General features: G+C 48.4%; 1 protein-coding gene across 1 annotated transcript in view; it reads left to right on the top strand.

The window, feature by feature from the left end:
• The window catches only part of Inpp5a (inositol polyphosphate-5-phosphatase A), a 187,945-nt gene that overhangs the window by 151,574 nt on the left and 10,245 nt on the right, over positions 1 to 26,126 (top strand). The window contains exons 10-12 of the mRNA XM_040752163.1: positions 13,371 to 13,466; positions 13,558 to 13,632; positions 21,534 to 21,607. Of these exons, the coding sequence (XP_040608097.1) occupies positions 13,371 to 13,466; positions 13,558 to 13,632; positions 21,534 to 21,607 (245 nt within the window). The remainder of the gene's footprint in view (positions 1 to 13,370; positions 13,467 to 13,557; positions 13,633 to 21,533; positions 21,608 to 26,126) is intronic.

The raw sequence follows: 26,126 nt of genomic DNA, 5'->3' as shown, positions 1-26,126 counted from the left end.
GTAAAGCAAACAGTAAAAAAATGTGGAAAACAATTTATTAGTATAGGTTTTAAAAGCCCATTTAGTAAAGCAAAGGTTGTAGCTCTGAGATTAAAGACCCTGTATCCTTGTGATTTTAACATTACCAGCCCAGTATGAAAATTCTGATCCCACTACCCCCTTGAGAAGCCTGTCCCACCTCAACTCCCCTCCCAGGCTGTTCCGTGTACTGTCTCACTCTACCACGTGTACTCTTCCCACAGAGAAGGCAAAGCCTCCACCCCTGGAGGACTGCCTGAGGACCCACAGGAACCATGTAGCCCAGCCAGTCCATGCTTACTGGAACACTGCCTATGATGGCTTCTTGGGATCTTTGACTGGAACTCCAGTGACCTTTCCTCTCTTGACTTCTCCCTGTGCTTGGTCTTCCTGGAAGGGCTTCAGATGCCTCAGCGTGCACACCTGTAGGTCAGCCATGGCCCAAGTACTCTTAGGGATCTCTGTACCCTCATTTCTTGCAGGTCACCTCCAAGTGACTTTCATTTGTCTGAGAGGCACAGTAAAAAATGAGAAGAGTAAGAAAACAGAAGGTCACAGACAGACACATGCATAAGTAGAAAGGTATGCTACTCAGAATATAGGATGCCCTGCAGGAAAGTGTCTTCTGGAAAGACAGTCCTGGGGCTGTGGGAAGGCTGGTGCACATACAAGTAATTCATCTGCAGGTGGCTCACCTCTTAAAATGACAGTAGGGGTTGATTTTCAGTGCCTGGGCCAACCTAGGCTTTTTGCTTTGTTTTCTTAGGCCACTAAGTCCCCACCCAGGACAGAGCCCCCTCAGTTGTACTGCCATCCTGGACAAGCAAGGAGATTCCAGTCTTCCAGGGAATAGGGCCCATTTGATAGCCTTGCCCCTTGGGGTCTCATGCCATCATACTGGCTGGCAAGATTCATCAGAGGTTAATTAAATCCATCTCCAAAACAATGAAAGGCCAATGAGCTAAGCCCAATCTCAGTAAATTAAATGCATTAAATGCAGCCATTGTTCATCCTGCAGGGAGGGTGGGCTCAGGCTCTGGGTGTCTCCAGGAAAGGACCATCCTCTAGGCTCTGGGAGCTCTTGGAGCACAGTAGAGACCTGCTTGTCATTTGCAGTGCGGGAGGAGTGTGGGGATGGGATGGGTGGCCTGTGAAAGAGGCTCTGTGTGCAGAGCTGTGAGGCACTGCCCCCAGGAAGAGCAGCTTCTTATGTTTCAAATGCAAATTAATGCAAACATGCTTGCAGAGCAGAACTGAAAAGATGATACTGTGATCAAATTTGGCACCGCTTAAGCCATAATTAAAACATACACAAATTAAACACGATTATCCTGCCGTGTAACAGGACCACGCGCCATTACTCTAATTAATAATGCAGCCTCCAGCACAGTCCTGCTGCTGGAATTGCTTGGAGGGTATGTTTTATGCCTTGCACAGTGGCAACTAGCAGCTGGGGTGTTCAGCTGGCCACGGTGACGCAGAGTGACAGCAGTGCCAGCCGCGCCTGTCTCTGCATGGCCTAGGCTCACCACACCTGCTGTGCCTCACCTCCCCATCAGTGGTGGTGATAGATGCATTTTTGGAAGCTGCCAGTTGCTGACAGCTACATGCTCAGGTGTCAGCTGTACCTGTTTTAGAGCAGAGCCCAGGGAAGGCACCACTGTCTCCGCAGATGCCTTCCAGAGGGACTCCTGGGACAGAGTGACACTGGGGTGCTCTCAGTGTTGGCTGTACCCACTATGAAGAGCACTTCAGAGGATCCCCAGTGTCACACCCACAATGTGATGAGGGCCATTACAACAGAAGCCAGCCCAGGCTGCCTGGTGTCTAAACATTACTGGTACCCAGGAGCTCCTGAAAGTCAGCCACTGAGGTAATGGCCGTTACTTTTATGACTCCACAGGATGCCTTCTGAGAGCCCCTTGCCCTAGACAAGGGATTATTTTTGTGTGGGGTCCAGCTGAAGTGCTGACTCGCTGTGGTCATTGTGTCCTTATTCAACCAAACCCTCTGCTGTGCCCCTGTGTGCACATACTGTGTGCGTGTTCCAGACAATATCAAGAGGGACTTGGGCCTAGGTGTCAACCAGCATATCCCTAGGTACTCAGTGAACAGGGGTAGCTGTGGCAGCCATATCCACCCTGCTGTGTGTGTACAGTTATGTGAATTGGCCAAAATTAAGTCCTGTTCCTCAGTGTTTCACTGATTGACCTTGGCCTTACCCTGGTAAGCCTTAGAGCCCTATGTGACATGAGCTTTGCCTGTATTATGGAGAATGAACAGAGGTCATTAAAACCGAGGCTTCATATGAAGTGGGCACTGCTGTGTCAGAGCCCAGCAGAGTTCCATTGTGCCCTTCAGGGCCTGCTTCACCTGGCTAGCAGCCCTTGGAATTCTATCTTAAGTCAAGAGTGCAGTGGTTCTCCCGAATCAAGTTAGTTCCCTGCAGTGAGTCATAGTAGCAGCCCTTCTTCCTCTCTAACCAGGGCTCCCACAAGGTCAAGTGGACATTTCAATCCACCTTTGCCTGCAGGGGACTGGGCACTCAGGTGGCAGGAGACCTACGTCCTAAAACCTCAAATAGGATGCACACAAAGTACCACCTAACTTAGGTACTTGAAAAAATAATGGCAGTAACAGAATCCCTAATTAAAATCATTTAATGACTTCAGAAGGAGACCTAGTTGGACCATTTCTGAATAGAGGTGGCAATATCAGCTGTGTCACAGTTAATTATAACAACAGTTTGGTTTTATATTCAGAGTATTTCTGCAAAGATCAATTTGCATACATTAATTAGCCAGTGTTTCTCCTGTTTTTCTATTCCAAGATCCTATTGGAGGAGCTAGATCTTTGTTTCCATTGTTGGTACCTTCTGATCTCCAAAATGGTGAGGCTCGTCAACTGGGCTTAACTTGTTTGGACAGTCAGGGGAGCTGGACTGGGGTGATGAATGGGAAGCCTGCCTGAAGGAAGCTCCAGTGGCTCCAGAAAGCTCAAGAAGTCATGTAAAATCTGTCCTCGGTTTTGCTGAATCAGTCAGGACTTGTGACCTCAGAGGGTGGGCTGGGCAGCCATCACAGCTCTGCAGCCACCGATCTACCCCCGTCCTAAGTGAGGCTGTCCTTTTGTGCCTCCCTGCCCAGTGAAACGCACTTGAGCTAGTTGGGGAGCTCAAGGTTTGGATCAGAGAGGATGTTTTAAGTGTTGTGCCTTACTAGGCACCTGAGAGGGCACCGATGTGACCTAGCGAGCCTGAGCTACCACAACCACAGTAGTGGCTATAATGCTGGTGTGCAGATCTGTCGCTCCTACAGCCTGGCCGCAGACAACTTCCCTATGGAACAGGCCCCCACTGACTCCCACCTCAACTTCAAGAGAAATGAGGGTGTGCAAGGGCTAGGCATCCAGAAGCTGTGTGTGTTTCTATGCATGCCCAAGATATGAAAGGTGGGCAGGGTGAATTCAGTACTGTTTGTACGTGCTATTTAGTCACAAGTTTTTATCAGACACAGTTAGACCTGCTGTGGTATTGTCTTTGCTAGTCCCGTGATGGCTTTTACCTCTATAAGGAGAGATTGGCTTCTCCACATGGTGTCCTATGGATCTAGGACCACAGTCTCTGCCACAAAGGGCATAGAACAGAAGTCAAGATGAGCATCTCTTATATGTCTGCTGACTTCTGTCAAGGGTGCAGTTCTTGTCAGGGAATTTGTCCAGGTACTATTTATATAAAATCATCTGTTTCTATCTTGGAGCTGTCACTTGAGTGACTTTATGTTCGGCCCTATTGCTGCTCCTTGATATAATTTGAAATAATATTGTTAGACACCAGTTATCAAGGAATGGTTAGACAATGTCTATATGTGTTTTAAAATTCAAGTGGCTATCTTAGGACAGTGACAGACTGTGAGGACTATCACATTTTAACATTTAAATCCCTAGCGCCTGTTTCACAATGACCTGCATCTAAACCTAGAACTTCATCTACTGTTTTATTGGTGAGGCAAGTGTGTTCTGGATCCTAGATGCCCAGCTTGTGGAGGTTACAGTGTCTAAGCACCCTGCATCAGCAGCAGCAGAGGGGATCCTTTTCGTTAGCATTGCCAAGGAAATATTCCAAGGAAAAGCATTCTATTAATTTAACAACATATTATATAGTAGAACCCAAATCTATGTTAATGTTCAGTATTCTAAGAGAACTATTTTTAACCTGTTCTCTGGGTCAAGTCTTCATTTTGGAGACATCAAAATGTGAGCTTAGTGGTAAGGAATGTCCTTTGATATGTTTTAGGGGACATCTGTGTGGAACTGTCAGAGTGTTAGGAGCACCTACTAGGAGTCCTTCCCTCCTGCAGTAGAGCCTGGGGCTGGCTGGGAGCTGTCAGCAGTCAGCCCCTTTCATGTCATCTCTGCCATGAAGGTTGCGCCTGGCGCTTTACTACTGTACATTTTCTTGACTGGAATTTAGCTAAAAGCTCGGATGGGAAGAAGAAAGACTGAGCCAGGATGGATGTCTACTGCACTGTCCATGACCACCATTCCAGTGAGGAGCCTGTCCTCGGTTCACATGCTCTCGTCAAGGTGTCGGCTCTACATACAAGCTGGGCCTCCATGGCACAAGCAGTTTCTTGCCACAAACCGGCTGCTCTCTGCATAGACCAGTGCAGATTCATCACGTGGGCTTCAGTTGTCTAAACCAGAAAGGGGTTTACTTATTCAGGAAGCTTCAAAGCCTGTCATACCCAGAAGTGCCCCATAGTGAAAGCAGAGCCTTCGTTGTTAGTGACCTGTGCCCTGCTGGCTGTGTCCCCTGACCTGGTGGCCCCCTGTGCAGAGACTGTGTGGTCAGATAGATTCACAGTCCCCTGGAGAGCAGGCAGAGGCCAGGAGGGCACATGATCCTGGCACATGTTCACCTGTGTGTGTCCCGCAGCCATGAGTGGGTTCACATGCAGGTGAGATGGGACACAACCACCACAGTTGTAACTGAATATGGATGCTGAAGGGGTCTTGTGAGTGGTGGCATGTGGACAGAGTCAGGGGAGCCTCACCCGGCACGAGCATTTCTGTGTCCCTGCCTCTTCCAGCCCCACTCTATCCCAGCGCCATGCAAAGGGAGCAGTTTGCCCAGGGCCTCCAACTTTCTCCAGAGTTCCTGCCCCATTCACAGCACAGTGGGAGGCAGCACAGCCACCCTAGGTTCACTCCCAACCTTGCCCCTCTTGGTCTGAAACACTGCCCATCAGTAGTAGCTAAATGTAGTTCAGTTGTTGGAAGTCTTAGGGATTTTAGTTCAAGTGTCAGCAAACTGTAGTGCTATGAAGCAAAGGAAAGGAAAAACGGACTATGGTGTGGACACAGCTTAGATGGATGTGAGGGGCCAGTATAGCCCATCACTAAAACTTGTAATGTTGCTCTGGCCCTGTCGGGATCCACTAGCATGCTGGCGGGGCTGGCCTCCCTCCTCACTGCAGAAGACATTGTTTTAAGGCTCATTTCTTTTTAAAACATCAGCTTGAATTCAGACATTCCTAGGAACATCTGTGTGTGGCTGAAATTTGGCCGGCCACAGCCACCCCTTGCCCCTTTGTCCCCAGGCCTTTGTCCCTGATTTCACGCTATCAGAGGGTCTGCATGTTTTCTTGCATGAAGTTGTCAGGGGAATAAAGGCTCAGGAACAGGGTCATGTTTAGAGGATGGGCATGAAAAATTGGTAAGATGTATCTCTAAGCCCACCCACCAGCTGTTGCCCACAGCAAGCAAAGGCAGGAGCACCCCACACTCTAGCTGGATTGGGTCCATGCTGAACTCTACTCCTTCCTCCCAACAACCCCACTTTCCTTCCTTCCCTCATCATCCCACAGGTACATGCAAAACATGTGAGTGCCAGGCAGTCCATGTGCCCGTGAGTTGAGCACCGTTTTCAAGAGCAGGAAGCCACTAACTGCTTCCCTTGTATAGACAGACTTCTACTGGTCACAACACAGAACCAGTCATCCCACCGTCTGACACCTTTACCCATGGAGAAGCCTCTGGAACTTGGTATGACCATCCCAGAGTACCTTGGATAAGGATTGCAGGGAGCTAGCCTGAGGCTGCCAACAGATAGATGTCCCCACCACTGTGAGATCTAGAGCTGCCTGTTTTTTTGGTGGCACAGACTTTGTCTAAGAAGGGGATAAAACAGAAGTACCAAACAAGGTTCTACTTAGGGAAAACTGGTACCCAGCTGGCTGGCTGGGGTTCCACAGAGGTGGAGTCACAGCTGTCCTTCCTGTGCTCCATCCAGGCTGTCTCAACAAAAAGTTCTAGTGAGATGAGGTCCTGAACCACAGACAGGCTGGGGATGCTCCATCAGGAGGGCACCCACAGAAGTCTTGTGACTTAAAAGACCAGGGGTTTTCACAGCGTCAAGGAGTAGGCTTGCTTTGTCATTTTCAGTTTTAAGGTAGTTTTACGCCTGAGGAGTTGCTTGTTTTTTGTGTGGCCCTTGAGTCTAAGAACCATTCCAGTCAGGTCTGAGTGCTGTCTCTCCACCTCTGGCATAGCAGCTTTTCTGGTCTGGCAGAGCAGGCAACATCTCCAGCGAAGTAGTCCTAGAATCTTTGGTTCTGCTTGCTCATGAAGTATGCATTGAAGCACCTGGCCTCCTGGGTTCTGCAAATGGATTTGCAGGCATGGGTTCCCTTCAGGTTCTTCTTGGGGTGGGAGGGATGCCTAATCCTCTTGGGGGTGGTTTAACTCCAATCCTGCCCTGGAATTGCTCCCCTTGCTGCCTGTGATGTCTGTTAGGGGTGGCACTGTTTTGTGATTAACTCTTGACCACCCTCTCCCCAATCCCTCTTTAAGGAAAGAAAAAATAGTAGTGAGACCAGGAGGCTCTGGGTTTTTAAACAGCCTGGAGACATCTGGCCTCTGGTTTTCATCTGCTGGCTAAAGTCAGGATTAAACCTTGCCCCCACAGCTTTGTGCAGCTACTGGTGAGTGACAGGCTACCTTAGACAATGGAGGCATCATTCCCTCCCAGAGCACAGTCCTGGGCTGGACAATGGAATGTCTGGTGGCTTTGCAAGGTTCAGAGCTGTCCACCAATCTGCCCATGTCTCCCCTGGGACAAATTCTGAGAGATGCTGTGCCCTAGCCAGAGGTCAGACAAGCAGGCCCAGTGAGGAGTTCATGCTGCCTGTGTTCCCCCTCCCAGATATTCAGAGCCCCTTGGGGAGCTGCAAATGCTTTGCTGGCCAGCCTGTAGTTTGTTGGCTTAAGTCCTGGCTGAGGACTGGGGCCTCTATCCCCTCAAAGAGTTCCTTACCTGTCCTGGCAAGATCACTCCTGGGATGCCTCCTCCCTTTGTAGAGATGCCAGAGGATGTAACCAAGGGATAGGCACACATCCTGGGGCATTCATCCTTCTAGTTACCAGCAGATATCCTGGTCTGAGTAACAAAAATAATATAGCTATCTTGGAGTATGGTAGCTCGCGCCTTTAATCTCAGCACTTGGGAGGCAGAGGCAGGTGACCTCTGTGCATTTGAGACTACCCTGGTTTGCATAGTGAGTTCTAGGACAGCCAGGGCCATGCAGAAAGATCCTATCTCAAACAAACAAACAAGTTTAATGGTCAGCTTGCACAGGACCTGCACAGATTCATATGAGTCCCACCATTGAGAGGGAGAATTGGACATGAGCTCCCATCCTTAACCAAGAAGCTATCTCAGATAGGCAACCACTTACAAAGGAAAACTTAATTCTGTCCAATGGAGTCTCACTGAGTATATAAACCACACTTAAGTATATAAACCCCATGCCCAGCAGTAGATGGCCAATACAAAATGAACACAATGGTATTTTTGTAGTTGGTTTTTTTTTTTTGGTCTCATATTGCTTTGTTTAATTATTTATCTTAGTAGTCTTTTGTTTTGGATATTCTGTTTTCCAATTTTATGTTTTTATGGGTTTTGTTTTTGTATGTGTTTGTGTTTCTTGTTACTTTTCACTGGTTTTTATTCTGATTTGTTCGTGTTTTTAATTTTCCCATTTGTCCTCTAAAGCAAGAGAAAAAGAAGGCATGGGTTGGATGGGTGGGGGAAGTGAAGTAGAAAGGATCTGAGTGGAAATGGAGTAGGGGATCCATGATTAGAATATATTGTATGAAATTTCAATAAAAATAGTAATAAAGTACCAGGGAAGAATCTGGGGTCAAGCCATGTCACTGTACAGAAACTGACATTCCTGGGCACGCCGTTTCTGGAGGCCTCTTCCTGGGGCTCTGAATCCTGCGCCTGTAAACCCCCCTCAATTTTCTCTTACATCCCTCCTCTCCTCCCAGTCACATCCCCCACCCACCTTCCCTCTATCCCCAGCCTTCATCCACTCCTCTATTTCCAGAAAAAGAACAGGCTTCCCATGGATACCAATAAAACACAGCATATCAAGTTGCAGTAAGACTAGGCACCTCCCCTCATATTAAGTCTTGACAAGGAAACCCAGTATGAGGAAAAGGGTCCCAAAAGTAGAGCCTACCTACCACTTTTGTCTGGCATTTCTCCACAGCATTAGTTATCTCTTCTGGTGCCAGCTTGACACAGAGGGGCATGGACAGAGTGCAGACGGATTCCTGAAGCTCCTGTAGACATCCATGGCCCCCAGAGCTGGCTCCTCACAATAGGGAAACCGTCAACAGGATCTAATACAATGTGGCATTCACTACCCCTGCCTTGGAGCTTACACCAGAAACCCAAGTTATCCCTGGGGCTACACATCCTGCCACCCAAGCCCAATACCCACAGAGTGGGGCATGGTCCCAGCTGCAGATGGAGGTTAAGATTCAGGAGTGACTCAGGGTTAGGGATGGAACCACTAGTGGCAAAAGGCAACTGCCCATGCTCTGCTGAGGAGTGACTTTAACACAAATGCATTCACTGTGCTTTCTGCTTAAATGAAATAGACAATTTTGAGGCACATTTGGATTTTCTCTACCTCTGAGGAGTGAAAAGACCCCCCCCCCCCCGTCCCAGCTGCTGTGTATACCCTGTTTCTGTCCTGGCCTCTCATGAGCCATAGGGATGGACCCCCCTATCTGTGCTCCACCTGTGGTTCTATCCATCACCTCTCAATTTAGTTCTGGTCCATCTGCTTTCCATGTTTTCTCTCTGCCATGGCCACTACCTTTCCCACATTACTGCCCCCCTTACCTCAGTTCCACTGTCTCAGTCTAAAGATGGGGTTCTGTTGTGACCCTCATTGCTTCATGTAGCTGCCACACCTCCATGCTTCCCAAGAACCCCCATCCGCTTTGCTCCAACCCACTCTTATTTCTCCAAGAAGTCTTATTAGTTACCTGCCTGACACCTGGTCAATATCAAGGGTGCTGGGACCACCTGACTTCCTGAAAAATCCTACAGTGTGGCAAGGAGGCCCATGCAGCATGACCAGGTGATTGATGGACACAGGGCTGCAGTACCCACTCCAGCCCTGGCACCAGAAACCAATAGAGAATGGTGTGGAGCTAGAGAGATGGCTCAACCGCTAAAGGCTAGGCTCACAACCAAAACTAAGAGAATGGAGGTGAAAGCTTGACCTAGGAGTCCCTGTCCTTTGGAAACACAACCTGGTGGAGTCCACCATATGGCAAGATACCGAGGGAAGCCTGCCCAGTGAAGGCAGTTCTGGACTCTCTTAGCTACTGACAAACATGTACCAATACGCTTTTTAGAGAACATCCTTGGCTTTGGAGGCAGGTGTGCAGAGTACTTCAGAGAGGCTGCAATGTGGCTTGGTTTGTGTTTTGCAGCTTAGTAGCTGAGGAACAGCTGGAGGACAGTCCAACTAGATACACTAACACTGCCTTGCTTGGATTCCACTGTTGACAGAAAGTTTTAAAATCTCTATGTATTTTTACAATGTACCTCAGCCACCATTATCAAGAGTAGCTCCAAAACTTGCAAGTTTGCTTAAAACCTTCCCAGGTTACCAGAGCACAGGCCATGTGAATGTTGTCTTGGGACTGAGAAGTCACCTCTTCATGGGGCAGCTGTATCCTTCCCTGCCCCTATAAGGAGATAGTGTGGGAAGGACCTTGGGTAGGCTGCAATCTGGTTATTCTGAGGTTGGAGGCCAGCTGAGGCTGGCTGTCACTGTCTAGTTCAGGTATACCTGTGTGTCTGAAAACACAGGTAAGGACCAATGAGATGGCTCAGTAGGTGAGGGTGCTTGGTCACCAAGGCTGATGACCTGAATTCCATCCCAGGGATATAAATGGTAGAAGAAGAGAACTGACTCCCACAAATTGTTTTCTGGTCTCCACATGCATGTGGTGACACATACATATCCACTCACATGTACACACACACACAAGTAAATGTCATTTTAAATATTTTTTTTATGGCAGGGGGAGGCAGAGGCAGGCAGAGCTCTGTGAGTTCAAGGCCAGACCTGGCCTACATAGCCAGAGCAGTATAATAGAGAGACCCTACCTGGATGGATGGATGGATGGATGGATGGATGGATGGATGGATGGATGATAGACAGACAGACAGATAGATTTTTTTAAGAAAGCATAGGTAATTTTTGCTTTTACAAACAGATGCTTTCATATTGCATCTGAAAGACTTGTTCTGCTGTTAGGGCCAGCAGGCTATTTGCCCTTTAATAGAGTTTTGATCTCTGTGAGTAGTGTTTGTGACAGCTGAGTGAGGGGAAAAGCGAACAGATTTAGTTCCTGGGATGAGCTGGCCAATGCCTACACTCACACAAGGGCATCTAATTACTGGGTAGCTTTGTGCAAATCTAATGAACTGTAAAAATCGTGTGGTTTGATAGCACAAAAAACAGATGTCTGCTGCTGTCACCAATGTCCTGGGTTTGGGGACGGCAGACTAGGCATCATGCTTTGGTAGCTGTCTAAGCAAGAAGAGACCAGGAAATGCAGGTGAACACCCTTGGCACATGGTGATCCCAGCATATTCCAGAAGACAAAACAATTGTCTGAGGGCTAAGCCAACCTTCCAAGGCCCTGTGATGAAGCCATTGGTGCAAAAAAAAAAAAATGGATCTTAGATGGCTTTTTAAAAATAACATTTGGGGTATTTCTTCTCCTTTCAAAAGAATTAAAATCCCTTCCTTAGGTTGAGCCGGAAAAGCTGTGCCTGGCAGCTTTCTGCATGAGTGGTCACGACTTCCCGGGTTTGAAAGGCCAAGAGAAGGGCTTTGCCTGCCCGGTCCTGCTGGAGCCTTTACAACCTGTGAATGGGGAGGTTCCATGGGAAGGGATGTAGGAGAAGGGGCGGGGTGGCTGGCTCTTGCACAGCTCTGGGGGACCTTCAGATGTTGATCCTTTAGGAGCTGCCAGCTTGGTGAGATAAAGCAGGGTTTTTAACAGTTGAGGGCAGATGCCTTCAAGAAGACACAACCCACAACCGTGAATTTCCTGAACCGTCTTGCAGTGGCCACAATGGCCCTCTGCCTGCCTGCCCCCACCCGGAGCCTTTCCTCCATTCACAGAAAGCAGCTTAAGCCACTTAAGCGCATTAGCATCAAGATGGGCCAAGACCTCCTTGGGATGCAGGGGGCTGGGTGGCCTTGATGCCCCTGGTTGTTTGGGTACTTGTCCTAATCCTCCACAGTTCCAAGGCAGCCAGACTGATTTGTGACACAGAGTCCAAAAGCCACTTTGGGGACTTGGCTGGGTTAGCTGATCTGTGCCCTGAATGTCAATGGCCTAGCCTGGAGTGTGTTTGGGGAGTGGCAGGCCTGGGCTAGAATGCTGCACATAGAGCTGGCTCTACATAGCCCTTTCCTCATCCAACTTATAGGTTGGGTGCTGTGCTGGCACAGCTGCCTGAGAGCACCTTAGGTTTGTGCCCAATGGGTATCTGACACCTCAGTGAACCCAGGCAGGAATGAGGGTGCAAAGCCCTGAACTCAAGAAATTCCCCTGGTTCCTCACAGCACAGACCCCCAAAGGGATCCTGTAATACAGAAACCTTAAAAGGTCAGATACTTCCAGTAAACTGGTCTCCTTATAGGTAAAACGTATTCTTTTTGTTTAAAAAAATAAAAATATTTTGTTTACATATGGCCCAGTTAAGGACTGCCACAAGCCCCAGGTAGCTCCTCCTATATTCCCAGCCCAGGTGACAAGGGTCTTGCTTTCTGTTTGACTTGGCTGTTTAGACACATTTTGTGTAACTGATCTGTTGGCCAAGAAAGTAGCCACTCCTGTCATCTTCACCATCAAGGCAAGACGCAGTTCCTTAGAACCTGCATTTGTCTAAGAGGTGTTTTGCATTTGACTCTAGTAATCTTGTGTGTTGCGTTGTCTCTTGTGTTTGAAAGTGTCTTGTTTTCATCCTTGTCAGCTCCAGGCCCCTGCAGTGTGTATTGGGGGCCCAGGAGATAGGGAGGGCTGTTGCTCATACTGGCTCCTGTGCCTGCCAGGCAGGGAAGGGGGGCAGTCCCCAACTTTGTCCTGCCTTTGGGGAGTGCCCTCTTTGACCCCTTCCTGCATATATTGAGGCTAATCCAAACAGGCCTGAATTTAATTTATCAACCAATGCTCTAGCTGGTTGCTTTTTGTTGAGCACCAAAAGCATTCAACTAGAAGGTTGGTGGTTCTCCATAGCCACCCTTCCTTTGCTGGAACTAGAAGGTTGGTGGTTCTCCATAGCCACCCTTCCTTTGCTGGAACTAGAAGGTTGGTGGTTCTCCATAGCCACCCTTCCTTTGCTGGAACTAGAAGGTTGGTGGTTCTCCATAGCCACCCTTCCTTTGCTGGAACAGGCTGCCTGAGTGTTTGCTGACTTCATCAGGCTACTTGCCCTCTTATGTCCTTGTCACACGCTGCCCTCAGTTCTCCTGACTCCTGGCCAGAGCCCAGGACTTATCTCCTGAGATCCTGACCTTTTGACCATCCACCTCTGGGCCTCCTGGGCTTAGTGCCCCATGCCGTGGCCTGTTCTGCAGCTCGACAGCCTTAGCCAGCCCCACAGGGATTGGGGAAGCTCAAGACAGACAGCGACATCAAGAAGCCAGCCCCTTGAAGGACTCAACTTGCTGCCTGTTAGCAGTGGTCACTGCTACCAATGGCTTGTCTCTTGTAGAAGCATAAGCATATTGCATCTGTGTTGCACTATCAGCTACATGCAGCCAGGCCATTGTATAGCCTGGTGGAGGGACTTGGGAGGAATAGCCCATAAGGGCTGTCAAGCTAGTCTCCTGGAATGGATATGGAACCCTTGTGTCAGGAAACACTGATCCCCTCCCTTTCCCACTGGGGACATCAGGAAACCATTGATACCAACTGGGCCGTGGGTGGACAGACTGGTACTGAGCACTCTTGTCTTCTTGCAGACACTCTGCACAAAGGCCACGATGCAGACAGTCCGGGCTGCTGATACCAATGAAGTTGTAAAGTTGATATTTCGGGAGTCAGACAATGACCGGAAGGTAAGTTGTTCATGACTAAGGGCAGCCACGAACCACACTGGGCCTGAGGAGTGGGAGCTGTGCAGGGCACTGAGCATCTCTGACCCGGCAGGTTGTGCTGCAGTTGGAAAAGAAGCTCTTCGACTACTTCAACCAGGATGTCTTCCGGGACAACAACGGCACTGCGGTGAGTTCTTGTTGAAGGGGTATGCATGATCACCCTGGATCCCTCCCATGAGACACTCCTGGCTCTCGAGAGCCACAAGCACATCCACATGTGTTCAGGCCACCCTGAGTTCAGCTTGGGCTCCATGCTGACTTGGTGGGGGTGACTAATAGGGCTGAGGCAGGGGCAGGCTAGACTAGGCTACCAGGATTATCATCCTGTCAATGGGCAGCACAGTGTTCCTATCACCTATGAGCATGGAAGTCTCCTGAGGGAGAGAGGTAAGGTCCTGCCTGTTACTATGGAAACTAGAGAGTCCATGGCCTCAGGTATGCAGCAAGGCTTGGAGCCTCATTTTGAACAGGGAGAAGCCACACATATGTGGTGATGGAAATGAGCAAGTTCCTTGTGTGTTCAAGGCCTGTCCGTGCATGCATGTGCTAGCATGTGCATGCATGTGTGTGGGCACATGTATGTGTCTGAGTACATATGTATATGTCTACACACATTATATTAGTTGATATTTATGTGTATGAACATGACTGCATTTGTGTCAGTGTGTAAATGCATTTGTACATGTACAACTGTACTGTATATGAGTACATGCATATAAATTGAAATTTATATTGAGAATGTGCCACTCAAACCATAAAGAATAAGGCTGCTGGGAAGGCATCTCCAGTCATGGGCATCTGCTCTGATCTAAGCCACAAGCAGACTGGCACTTACAGTAGCCTGTATGTAACTGTTGTTTGTGTGTATGCATGTGTATATATTGGGGGGCTGACAGGTGCATGCCATGGTTAAACACGCCATGCTGGATGTTAGATACAGTGGTCCCAGTGTACTTGAGGATTGTCCACAAAGGTAGAGTTTCTACCACAGACGTTGTCCCCACACAAATACAGCTCCCACCACCAGCATAGCTCCACATTTACCAGAGCAGAGTGAACTGCATGCCCAGTCCTCCATGCTATAACCTCCCTTAGGAAGTCACCCTAGCCTCTTGCTACTCATCCGGCCCAGGGTCCAGCAACTTCTGTGACTCCCAACTCCTCCTGCTAGTCATGCCCAGCAGATACTCCCCGAGAATCCCAAATCCATCTCCATCCATCTCCACTGCTGTGGCAGGCCTGGCCCACCTGCCTTAGGGCTGATTATTAACCTCATTTCTGTGACATGCCCTGTTGACCTTGCAAGTATCTCTAGTTCTACTCCTGCTTGTCCATAGGAAGGCTTCATACAGTTTCTCCCAATGTGCTCTTCAGTGGCCTCTGATGGATTCCTTCCCCTCTCCTTTGTTTGCTTCAGTGCCCACTGGTCCCTTTCTGCATGCTCAGTCACTCAAAGTGGTGGTTCCTGGTAAAGGGGCTTCCCTAGAGCAGTGGTTGTGTTATCCAGCCAGCCTCGTGCGGGAACAGGCCACTTTCCAATTCATTTCAGAAGAGTAGAGCAAGTTGGGCATGGTGGCACAGGCCTTTAATCCCAGCACTCAGGAGGCAGAGCAGAACTTGATGAGTTCAAGGCCAGCCAAAGCTATATAGTGAGATGTTGTCTCAGAAAAAGAAAAGAAAAGAGTAGAGTAGAGCAACAACCCATATGAGTTTAGAAAATGCTGCGGAAATATGTTTGGGGGCCCCCATCAGAACTTGCTCCTTTGAGTTCCTAGAAGTAAAGCCATTTGAGACGTTGCACAAGTCAAGAAGCAAATGAGGTCAGATGCAAGGATCACTAAGGACACAGAACATTCTGGAAGAAGCAGAGAGACAGATAAGGAGACTCCAGAAGCTAATAAGAAAACAGTTTGACCTTGGGTAGCACTGGGAAAGAGAGTGGGAAAATGTGTCCTAAAAACATCCAGGGGTGTGCCACTGGAGTCTAAGGACTCTGTAAGGCTCTTAGCATCTAGACAGAAAGTTTGTGCTGTCACTGGATTGACCAGCCTTGTTCTTCTTCATAAGATAATCTGCATTCAGTACACACTGTTGTGGCCTTTCTTTAAGGTGAAATATGAGTGGTTATTCCTGTAGTTCCATTACTGCAGGGCTGTAGGCAGGAGAGGCGGGAATTCAAGGTCATCCTCAGCTGCATAGAGTTTGAAGCCAGCCTGGGCTATGTGAGACCGCACCTCCAAGAAACAGAAGAAGGAGGGCTGGGGGGAATTGTTTGGGGTCAGGTGTTTACCACGCAAAAATGAGGAACTGAGTTCAGATCTCCAGTGTCCTTGTTTGTTTTATTTTGTTTTGTTTTACTTTTAAAGCCAGGTGTGACAGTGTGAATCTGTCATCTCAGCATTGAGAAGGCAGAAAGGGGAGGGTCTTTAGCTGAATCAGTGAGCTCCAGGTTCAGTGATAAACCCTGTCTCAAAATAACTTAGAGAATGACTGAATTAGAAACTTCATGTTGAGCCGGGCAGTGGTGGCGCATGCCTTTAATCCCAGCACTCGGGAGGCAGAGGCAGGCAGATCTCTGTGAGTTCGAGGCCGGGCTGGACCGACAGCCTCCAAAACAATACAGAGAAACCCTGCCTCATAACCCCCCAAAAAAAGAAACTTAATATTGAGCTAGGGCCTCTATGTACATGCACACATATGTGTACAAGCACCCCAACACACACATACATTAACACATACACCAGAAAAAAATATTTTAAAGAAGAGGAAAAGAATAAAGATAAGGAAAAATTGCACTAGGCATATACAGATGTATAGACATGGTACAAGTCTATAATCGCAGACGTGGGAGGTTGAAGCAGGAAAATTGCAACTTTGAGACCAGTGAGGGTTGCATAGAAAGAAAGACCCTGATGGTTGGTTTGTTTGATTGATTGATTTTTCCATTTTGAGTTGCTTTTATTGATTTGTTTATTTATTTATTCTTCTTTCATACAATACACATTCCTCACATTCACCACCCCACCTCCCCTCTCCCCCAGCTCCACTGCTCCCCTGTTTCCCTTCAAAAAAGAGCAGGCCTCCTAGGGATATCAGCTGAACACAACATAACAAGATACAGTAAGACAAGGCACAAACCCTCATATCAAGGCTGGACAAGACAACCCATAGAGAAAATGGGTTGGAAGGCTCCGCTGGTGTAAAAAAAAAGTTTAAACATCCAGGAAGTGTTTTGAATTTAACTCTAATATGAAAGAACTCAGCTTTGAAGTAGGGGACATTTCCACATGGTGAATTTTTGGCACTCATGCCTATCTGCCAGAACCCAGGAAGTCAGGGGGGTTGCCAGGTTCCCAGATCTCAAGTGGCACATGCTTCCAGTGCCCAGCCTCTGCCCATGTCACACATATTCAAAGGAATTGGCCACCATCACTCAAGCCAGACTCTGGGCATCGAGTTTCTTCAGTCTAATGAGCAGTAGAGATAATCTCGTCTTCATGGTCTGGTTCAACACCCTGTGCCACAAGCACTACAAACAAACTACCGTCTACAGGATGGATGTGCCCGAGCCGGACTCAGCCCCCAAAATCCATCGCATCCTTCATCAGCCACCGGTCTTGTACTCATCTGACAGAAATTTAATTCAAGCTGGCTCCTGAAAATAATTATTGTATTTTAAGAGTAGTAATCATTGGCCGGGACATGATTGAATGTGTCCATGCGTATTGACTTTTTCTATGATTTATAGCTTTGTTTAGTCGATATTCCCATCGAAATTGTATAATTAATTATAAGTGTGGCTGTCAGGGCTGCAGGATGGAGTGCCCTGGTGAGGATTTGGAGAGATTAAATTTTCCTTGGCTGTCCCAGGGCAGGGCTTGGGAATTTTCTAGGTGCTTGGCCTGTTGGATAGAGATGTTTTCTGTGTGTTTAGCAACCGCCCGGGCTCCGGGTGCATTGATTTTCCAAGCCCTTTTTTCTTTATCAGTGCGGTGTCCACGCAGCAACAGTGGAATTCGTGCAGCTGGGACGGCTCCTGACAGATGCATGAGGCCAGCAGCTGCTTTATCATTGTCCACACACTCCAGTGGTGCTTTTCACTTTGTAATCAAGAAGAACGCTCAAGATACATGTGAAATTGGTTATCATGTTTGTGAAAAATCTCAAAGAGATACAAATTATCAATTCACCAGCAGTGTGGTGCAATTTCCAATCAGAAACTCCTCACAGTTGATGTTCTGTGCGGGTGGCGGCGGCAGCTTTAATCCCCGTTATCCTGTTGATGTGGCAGGCCTGGAGCTCCGGGCATTCTGCAAGCCTGTCGCACAGGGTCAGGGTTTCACTGGCCTGTCAGAGCCAGCTGGTTGAGCAGGGAACCAGAGGCTCCCATCCATACCTGCCCTCAGCACAGCAGGAGCAGTGTGAATGTGTGATCAGAGAGCATGCACATTCGAGTTCCAGAACATGTCTGTCAATGGGCAGCACCAGCTAGCAGGAGGATGGAGGGCAGGGTCCAAGTGTATCTCCTCCAGGATGAATCTGGGGACGTGGGTTAGGGTATGTGAGAGTAATGGGTAGCATGTGGGCTATGGCCCTAAATAAGGACAGAAGACTGAGCCCCCTTGCCATCTAAGCAGTTTTTAAAATCTAAATTTCAAATTCAATATTTTTCCCCTTAAACATTACAAAATTGAGGAAGGATTCTTTTAGAATAGAGGTCATGGTGTGACAGTGCCCTTGGTATCTTGGTACCTAAGCTCTAATACCCCAGACAGAACAGATGTGACAGGCTCTGTGTGACAGACCCTGTGTAATCATGACTAGAAACCAAATCTCTACCAGTTCTGACCCCCACACAACACACGCCTCCAGCCCTGCTTCCTCTACTCTGGCTTTTTCACAAACTTGTATATGGTTGTTTTCATTGGAGCATGTGCCTGCGTGTGCAATGGGTTAATACTTGCATCTGTCGTTATTAGCTGAACATTTCTGGCGAGTCCATGCAGCAGCAGCTTTCCCCTGAATGGAAGGTGGTACATGATATTCACACTGGTGACTTAAGGCGGGAGCCTAACAGGTCGGCCCTGGCCATCCAGAAATAGGTGCTGACCCTGGAGAATGTTGGGTGAATGACAGTGAAGGCCACCCAAACATGAGTTCAGAGTCACAGGTGCTCAATTTCCTCACACACATATGGACACACTCATGTGCATGGCAAGAATTATAGTTTCTTCACTTTTGGGGAAGTGTCCGGAACTGGTTGTGACCAGTGGCCAGACTGGCATTTATTGGTCTGATACAAGTAGTCTCCCATATGCTGCCTCAGCCCAGCCCACAGCTTTGGGCTGTGTATATAAGCATGTATAGATATGCATGAGTATATGTACATGCATATATATATAGTGCTGTGTGCATATTTACAGTCATGTATATTGTGTACATATAAATGTGAGTTTGTGTGCATGGAATGCTTGTCAGAGAGCTTTAATGTTGATAGCAGGGCGTGGTTACCAGGGCCATGGCAGAACTGAAGAACTGGAAAGCTAGACTGTATGACTAGTGGGTGGGCGGGGACCCTTGGCTAGCCCTGTTCGTCTGTCTTTCTCATGTTCAGGGGTCTTCTGGCCTGTGGTAGGTGCAGAGGAGAAATCTACAAGGTAGAGAAAGGTATGGCCTAAAGATCCAAATGTTTTAGCTACCCCCTGTGCTCACAAACTTCTGTGGATGTTGGCAGTCAAAGGCAGTGACTACCCACTCCTGAGCAACACTTAACCTTGTGCAAAAAGAGCACTTCATTATCTAAGGTTAAATAAATCAGCTTGGGCCAAATTCCATCTCTTCAGGGTCCCTGTCTGTGTTCCCAGCCTTTGTGTCCCCCTGCTGCTTCCAGAAGTCTGACCAGAGCCAGGGTGGAAGATGAAGCAGGCTCAAAGCCCACAAAGGCGAGGAGACTCTACCCTGTTGGCTTTTGTAGCCCAGGCAGGTGTGGTTCCAGGACTGTGGGCCTTAGACCACCAGGTGGCCACAGGGTAGTAGGTGTCGAGCCTACTGTTTACTTGCGAGGACTCAAGAGTTTGTCTGCTGTTGTCTGTAAGTGACTTAGGATCTCTAGAAGACCACATTCTCAACTAGAAATTTTCTCAAACTTTGAACCAGCAAAGACAAGCTCACAACCCCAGTTTGCAGAATGTGGAAGCAGCACTCTGCTTCTGATCAAGAGTCTGAAGGCAACAGCCAGAAGCACAGAAGACCCACGAAAATGTCAGATTGTTGGGGATGTAGAACTTGTAAGGTCATAGCTGTTGGGAACAAGTGGATAAACTCAGGCTGAGGAGACATAGCTGAAGAAGGGATTTGAACACTGGAGGCTAGATGGAGGAGTGGCCCAGAAGCAGCACCAAAACTTGGAGGGTGTGGTAGAAGGTATGGGGCAGAGACAAGTGGGTGGACAGAAGGCGCCATCCCGCGGGAAGAGGTCGCCTGCCTGCTTTCACACTGTCTACATCACAAATCCTCACAAGCAGTGGATCCTGAAGTGGAAGAATGGAAAATTCAGACACCAAGTGAAACAGTCGCGCATCACATAGAAAGAACTTACAGTAACCTGAAGAAGTTGCCATGTAACTCAGAAAGGCAGTACACGTCCAGAATCACAGCAGCCGGAAGCAACAAAGTCACTTAAGTAAAGAGTAGAGTTGCAGCCACCTCTCAGGAGCCTATTCAGGAGACCCCACGAGGTTGCAGGTCCCCCTTAAAAGTCCACAGTAAATACGGAGACTAGGAGGGATTTAAGAGGGTGCGATGCTGTGCCCCTCCCACTTTCCTGCTGTTAGCAGGAACTTCTGTGTTTTGATCCAATGCACCCGTTGCTCGTGGTACTTTCTGACTCTGAGCTGCCTCAGGCTTCCATCCAGACTTTTAGGGAACACTGACCCCTTCCTGACTCACACTGGCAACAAACTTTCTGACTCACACCGCCAAGCAAACTTTCTGCTTCCTCTTTTGTTCATATGGTCAAGACCATAGTAGTGCCAGAGGGAAGCCAATGTAGAGCCATGCCAGACAGGGTCTGAGACCCTCTGGCTTGAGTCCGTGAGTGTCCAGCACGCCACCACATGGCTCTGAGGTTATGATATTAAATAAGGAGGCTCTCTCTGGGGTGATGGCTTATCCTTTTGTCCTTCCCCACACCTCAGAGGGGGATTTCAGCTGGCCTTGACTTGACCCTTATACAGTTCCAAGTCAGTCTGGTTGATAGGAGTGGTGCCCAGCCTGGTGCCGATCTGATGAAGACAGCTCTGAGAGAAACCAGCAGGCAGGAGAGCCATGCCAGTGAGCAGGTAGCAGGCTGGCACACAAGTAATTACAGTGTATACATGCTGGTAATTGCACACTTGAGAATGATGGATGAGGTGATGGGAAGAAGTGAAGACACCGTGTGCTTTTGAGGGGAGCCCCAGCACGGTCCCACGGCTACACACAGCTGTGGGGTAGGAAGTGATTAATGGATAGTATCCCACAGGGTGTTCATGGTGACTGGACCGAGCCATGGCTGGTGGGGACCTCTCCTTCCAGCAGGCACAATATTCTGATGGAAGCCTCCTGAGGGAGCCAGGCTGCCTGCCACCTTCCCTGCACCGCTGCGGTTCATGACGCACTGAGTTAGTTTTGCTCCCTCTGAGGGTAACCTTCAGCACTGGACGTTTTCCCTCACTTTGGAAAGGACATCCAGGCCCCACTCGGGATGCATGCTTTATGGGGAGTTTTCCCGTGTCTCACATGAGCATGACCAGGCAGTCTGAGTACTGCTTTTGTGCTGCTCATGACAAAGGCAGCTGGATGGAAGAGCCAGGCTGGCACTCCTGAGTCTTGGTGGTGATGGATCTTGGTCTCTGAGTAGGGCAAGGTCACACTAGATGCTTGAGTCGTTCCTGTTTTTAGAAATTTACATACAATCCAGATACACACAGACTACCACCTTCCAGTGAGGAAACCAAGTGATTCTGTTTTCTTCTTTCTTTTCTTTAGCTCTTGGAATTTGACAAGGAGTTGTCTGTCTTTAAGGACAGACTGTATGAACTGGACATCTCATTCCCCCCCAGGTAAGGAGCCCTGCACCTGCCAACAGCAGGCAACCTTCCCAGCGACCTCCTCAGGTGTGCGTGTGTGTCAGTGTTAATGTGTGCATTCATGTGTATGTGTGTGCATCTAAGTACATGAACATGTGCACTTGTGTCTGTATGTGCCCTGAATACATAAGCACCTGTGCACATCACCATGCCATCTAGCATGTATGTCTGTCTGCATATATTTACCTGTGTTGTGTGCATCTATCTGCATGCATACACCCATGTGTGTGAATTATACCTCCTCCATCATTTCCATGGCCTGAAGAAAGGAAAAGGAATTGGCTGTGAGAAATAAATGATTCTGGTTTTTTTTAAGACCCCTTTCCAATGTGAAAAAAAACGTTGTAGATTAGCAGGCACAGGTTTATGGGCAGCCTGCTGAGTATCTCCCAAAGTCTTGAGACTCACTGTTGTGTGGCTTCCCTGCCGGGGGCTTCTGACTCTTTCTGAAGCAGATAAGTACTCAGTGTTTCACTCTGGTGCTCCTGGGGTCTTGATAGCTGCCACACTGCCCTGGATCCCTTCAGATATGCAGGGCCTCAGTGTGCTGTGGTGTAAAAGAAAGGGAAAGGCCTAACAGAAAGTGATGTCTGGTATGTAGTGAACCTCAACTGCAGGATTGCCCACCGTCTGCTGCGCCTGTGCCGTGCCTCTTGGGCTTTGCATTGTCCTGGAAACCGTGTACAGAATGTGGCGTCTGAGGACGAGGGATTGTTGCTGGCACAAGCCTCCAGTAGCTGTGGGGGCTCCTCCTCCCAGCCCTTGGGCTGTGTCAGATCCCAAGTCTTGTGACCTAAAGTGGTGAGGAGACTTTCCAACAGACTGAATTATGCCAGCGACTTGATCATGCTGCTGGTGCCTGCTTCACACCTGCCTGGTGGGAAATACTGGGATCTTTTCCTCAGAATGGGGGTCCTGCTTCCAATGTGTCTGACAGCAGGCAGTTTTTTTCCTCTCTGCCAGTGTCCTCCATATCTGTTCCAACTGGACATAATCAAACGTGCAGTGGGGAAGTCACCCCTGCACAAGTCTAGACTCCTATGGCTTCTTCCTCTTCAGCTGCGAGCTCATACCCTCCAACCTAGGAGACTAAGGTAGGGGGCTGGATAGAGTTTCGGGGATAGAGAAACAGGGCAAAAGGTCCTAGTAATTCAAAGACACCTGATTAATACCCAGGACAAGAAATTATTGACTCCTAGCAGCAGGCCTCAAGGAGGTGACCTCATGAGACTGCCCAGAATCCCTAGCCCTGCAACCCAGTGGTGACCAACATAACCCTGGACAACTAGGTGACTTGCCAGGTGCATCCTATCGAGCATTGAGGGACCTGCTCTGACCTTCATGTGGCTCTCAAACACTCTGAGTATCCCCCTAATAAACCATGGGTATTGGTAAAAGCATACATATTCCTGAGCAAGAGCTGAGAGGCCCAGGGTCTACAGTGGGATGGGGACATGCCTGCCCCTCAAGACTTGTACACTGAAATTAGCATCTGTCTTGAGATTTTTCTATCAGTGCTACAGTCTTGAAAGTCACCTGATCACCAAAGGTACCAGGCAGGATTCAGCCAGGCTGAAAATCCAGAGGGCCTTGTAATGTAAGCCCAAGTGACTAGGAGAGAACCCTTGACCCACATGGCAACCGAGGGACCTGCTTTCCCCACCTGGCAGGAGCAGCTGCCATCTCTCACAGGGTTGAAACCATCTTGACATGCTAGCGTGTTCTAGTCAATTGAATGTTGTGTTTTCAAGAAGGGGCCCTGCATGATGTTCCCAGCATCTGGAGGCACCAGCCTCCCAGGAAAACTCCCTATGCCAAACCCAGGCTGGTGGGGGGTAGGTCCACCCCCTCCAGCCTGTTAGAGATCCATTCCCCTGAGTAGGGAGCAAAGACAACAGTAGATTTTTAAGGCAGAATCTTGGGCACAAACAGAAAAGAATGTGAGAGCCACCTGTGTGTTCAGTGATGTAGAGAGGTATATGCAGCACAGTGCCCAAGAGTCCCACTGAGGGGAGGTTGATTAGCACAGCGGAGAGTTCCAGAGTACCCCCCGAGATGACCGTACTTTTATTTCAGAACTGAGTTTGTTTTGTGACTCACCATAGGGGGTGTTCAGAGGCAACTGAGGAAAGTGCCCTTGAAATAGAGTAGTGTCCTGGATATTGGGGTAGAGCTAGACAAATAATACGAGCCCTCAAAAGCAGGGCTGCTTTGGTAAGGGAGTCACATCCAGAGTTGTGAAGAGAATTCACATGTCATACTATATGTCATACTAGCCTGGAAGGTGAAGAGAGCCTCAAACCAATAGCCATCCAGTGGAAAGCTAGTAATGAAATGGGAACCATAAGCCATCATCCTAATGAGCAGGGGGCTTCTAGGCATGACAGTGATGTCTTGTCTTCAGGCTTGAGACCCTGAGCTGGGTCCACCTAGCCGCCCAGCCAGGGAGACGAGGGGTAGTCTGTGCTCTGAACCAGAAGGCTGCTGAACTGTCAGGCAGTTGTCAAGGTTGGTGGAGGATTTGGAGCCCTCCCCCTGCTGTTTGCTGTGAGAGCATCTGTATCCCAGATGAGGCTCCCACTAGCAAGCTCTGTCCATCTTCAGTGGCCAGTTATCTCAGGAGCGCCCTGCCCTGTAGGCCTCATACTCCCATCTTGTGGCACGTATATATTTTGGATCTAAGGCTGAGCATTGCACTGTGGTCAGAGTCCTGCTCTGCCTCCCACCCCTTGTAATTGGATACTGAGGCAAGTGTCACCACCTGTCTATATCAGTTACTGCCTTGCAGGATCTGGGCATAGAATAGACACTCATATCCCTGCAGCCTAAATGAGTTGCCCTCCCTGGTATCTGTGGACGTCTTGCCCCTCTGGCTTCACCATCACACATCAGTAGGTGTGTGTACTCATGCCAGCTGCCAGCCCAGCAGGCAAACTCCATGGAGCCCACATGAACTTATGTTTTACATTCTGAACGCATGGGAGGTACCACCATGTATCTGTTGGCTAGTCTTCCAGATATTTCCCTTTATTTAGAAATAGCATTCAAGTTTTCACGATGGATAGAGGGAAAGGAGAAATGATCCAAATTGAACTGTTATGTCTAGAGTATGGTCTAGTCCACATTCGGAGAGGCCTTAGGTCTCTCTTCCAGTCTTAACATGTGTCTTTGGCATGGGCTTCAACAAGAGGCTCCTGAGGCCTATCCCTACAGCTCGGGATGCACACAAAGTCGTCCACCACCACCTCCTGGGACACTGGTGATGTCCCTTACTTCCAGAGAGCACTGGTGTTCCTTCTCCATTTGGCTCTACTACGTTTGAAAACTGACATCCTGGGAATGGTGTAACATAACTGTTACTCACAAAGATCAAGAAGTGGAAGCGAGCATGGAGTAACACGGAGAGCCTGTCTCAAACTGAGATGATAAAACAAATGGTCAGACAGTTCACAGTCCCTGTTGTGTTGTCAAGTGCAGTTTGGAGAGCCTTCCCAGTGCCAACAGAGCAAGCAAAAGTTTAACCTGGGAAAGAGCTGGGGATTGAAGTGGTGGTGTTGAAGTAAAACAGAGAAACAAAAGGTTTCTGTGCCAGATGAATGAAAACATAAAATAAAAAGTAAAGGACATGACTGCTCCTAGGTGTGGTGGGAGAGAAAGTTTACTGTAGAGAAAAGGGAGAACGTAGCCAGAGTCAGAGGCATCTAGGAGTCAGAGTGGACATGACCTGAAGCCATGTGAGGAGTGGGGGAAGGGAGAGAAGAGAGGGGAGCCAGGTGCAGCAGCCAGGAGGCTCAAAGGGAGTGAGGCAACCAGAATGGTTGGATTATACAGGGAAGGGAAGCTGGAGGAAGGGCAGCCCAGCCCCTGGGCTGGTGGAGTTTAGGGTAGGAGGTGGGGTAGGATATGCCAGCCAGAAGGGCCTGTGACAGGTAGGGACTAAGGGATGCTGGGAGAACCTGGTGGCCACTGTCCATTTTGGCATATTAAGTAGATGCCTCAGCCATTTGTCCCAGGCTTGAAACCTAACAGTATGTACCAGATACATTCTTAGTCTATAATAAAACAGACAGCCTTGGGCTGAGTGTGATGGTATACATCTTTAATACCAGTACTCAGCAGGCAGAAGCAGTCTGATTTATGAGTTTGAGGCTAACTAGTTCTACACTGTGAGTTCCAGGCCAACCAGGGCTACACAGTGACATAGTATGAGACCCTGTCTTCAAAAAAAGAAAAGAAAAGCTAGCCTTAGGCATACTGTATGCACAAAAGTGTGTGTGTGCACACATGTGCATAGGTGATATGTGTGGAGAAATTACTGTTGTTTATTTTGTTCATATATGTACATGTGCACACACTGTGTAGGTTTAAATGTGGTGTGCAGTATGTATGCATATGAGGAACTATTTGTATACTTGTGTATAGCATAGTATATGCATATATATAGTGCATATAGTATATGCATATATATATAGAGAGAGAGAGAATATGTTCA

Source organism: Mesocricetus auratus, unplaced genomic scaffold (assembly GCF_017639785.1).
Source record: "Mesocricetus auratus isolate SY011 unplaced genomic scaffold, BCM_Maur_2.0 Super-Scaffold_4256, whole genome shotgun sequence".
Classification (NCBI taxonomy): Eukaryota; Metazoa; Chordata; class Mammalia; order Rodentia; family Cricetidae; genus Mesocricetus; species Mesocricetus auratus.
This window is presented reverse-complemented; position numbering and strand designations above follow the sequence as displayed.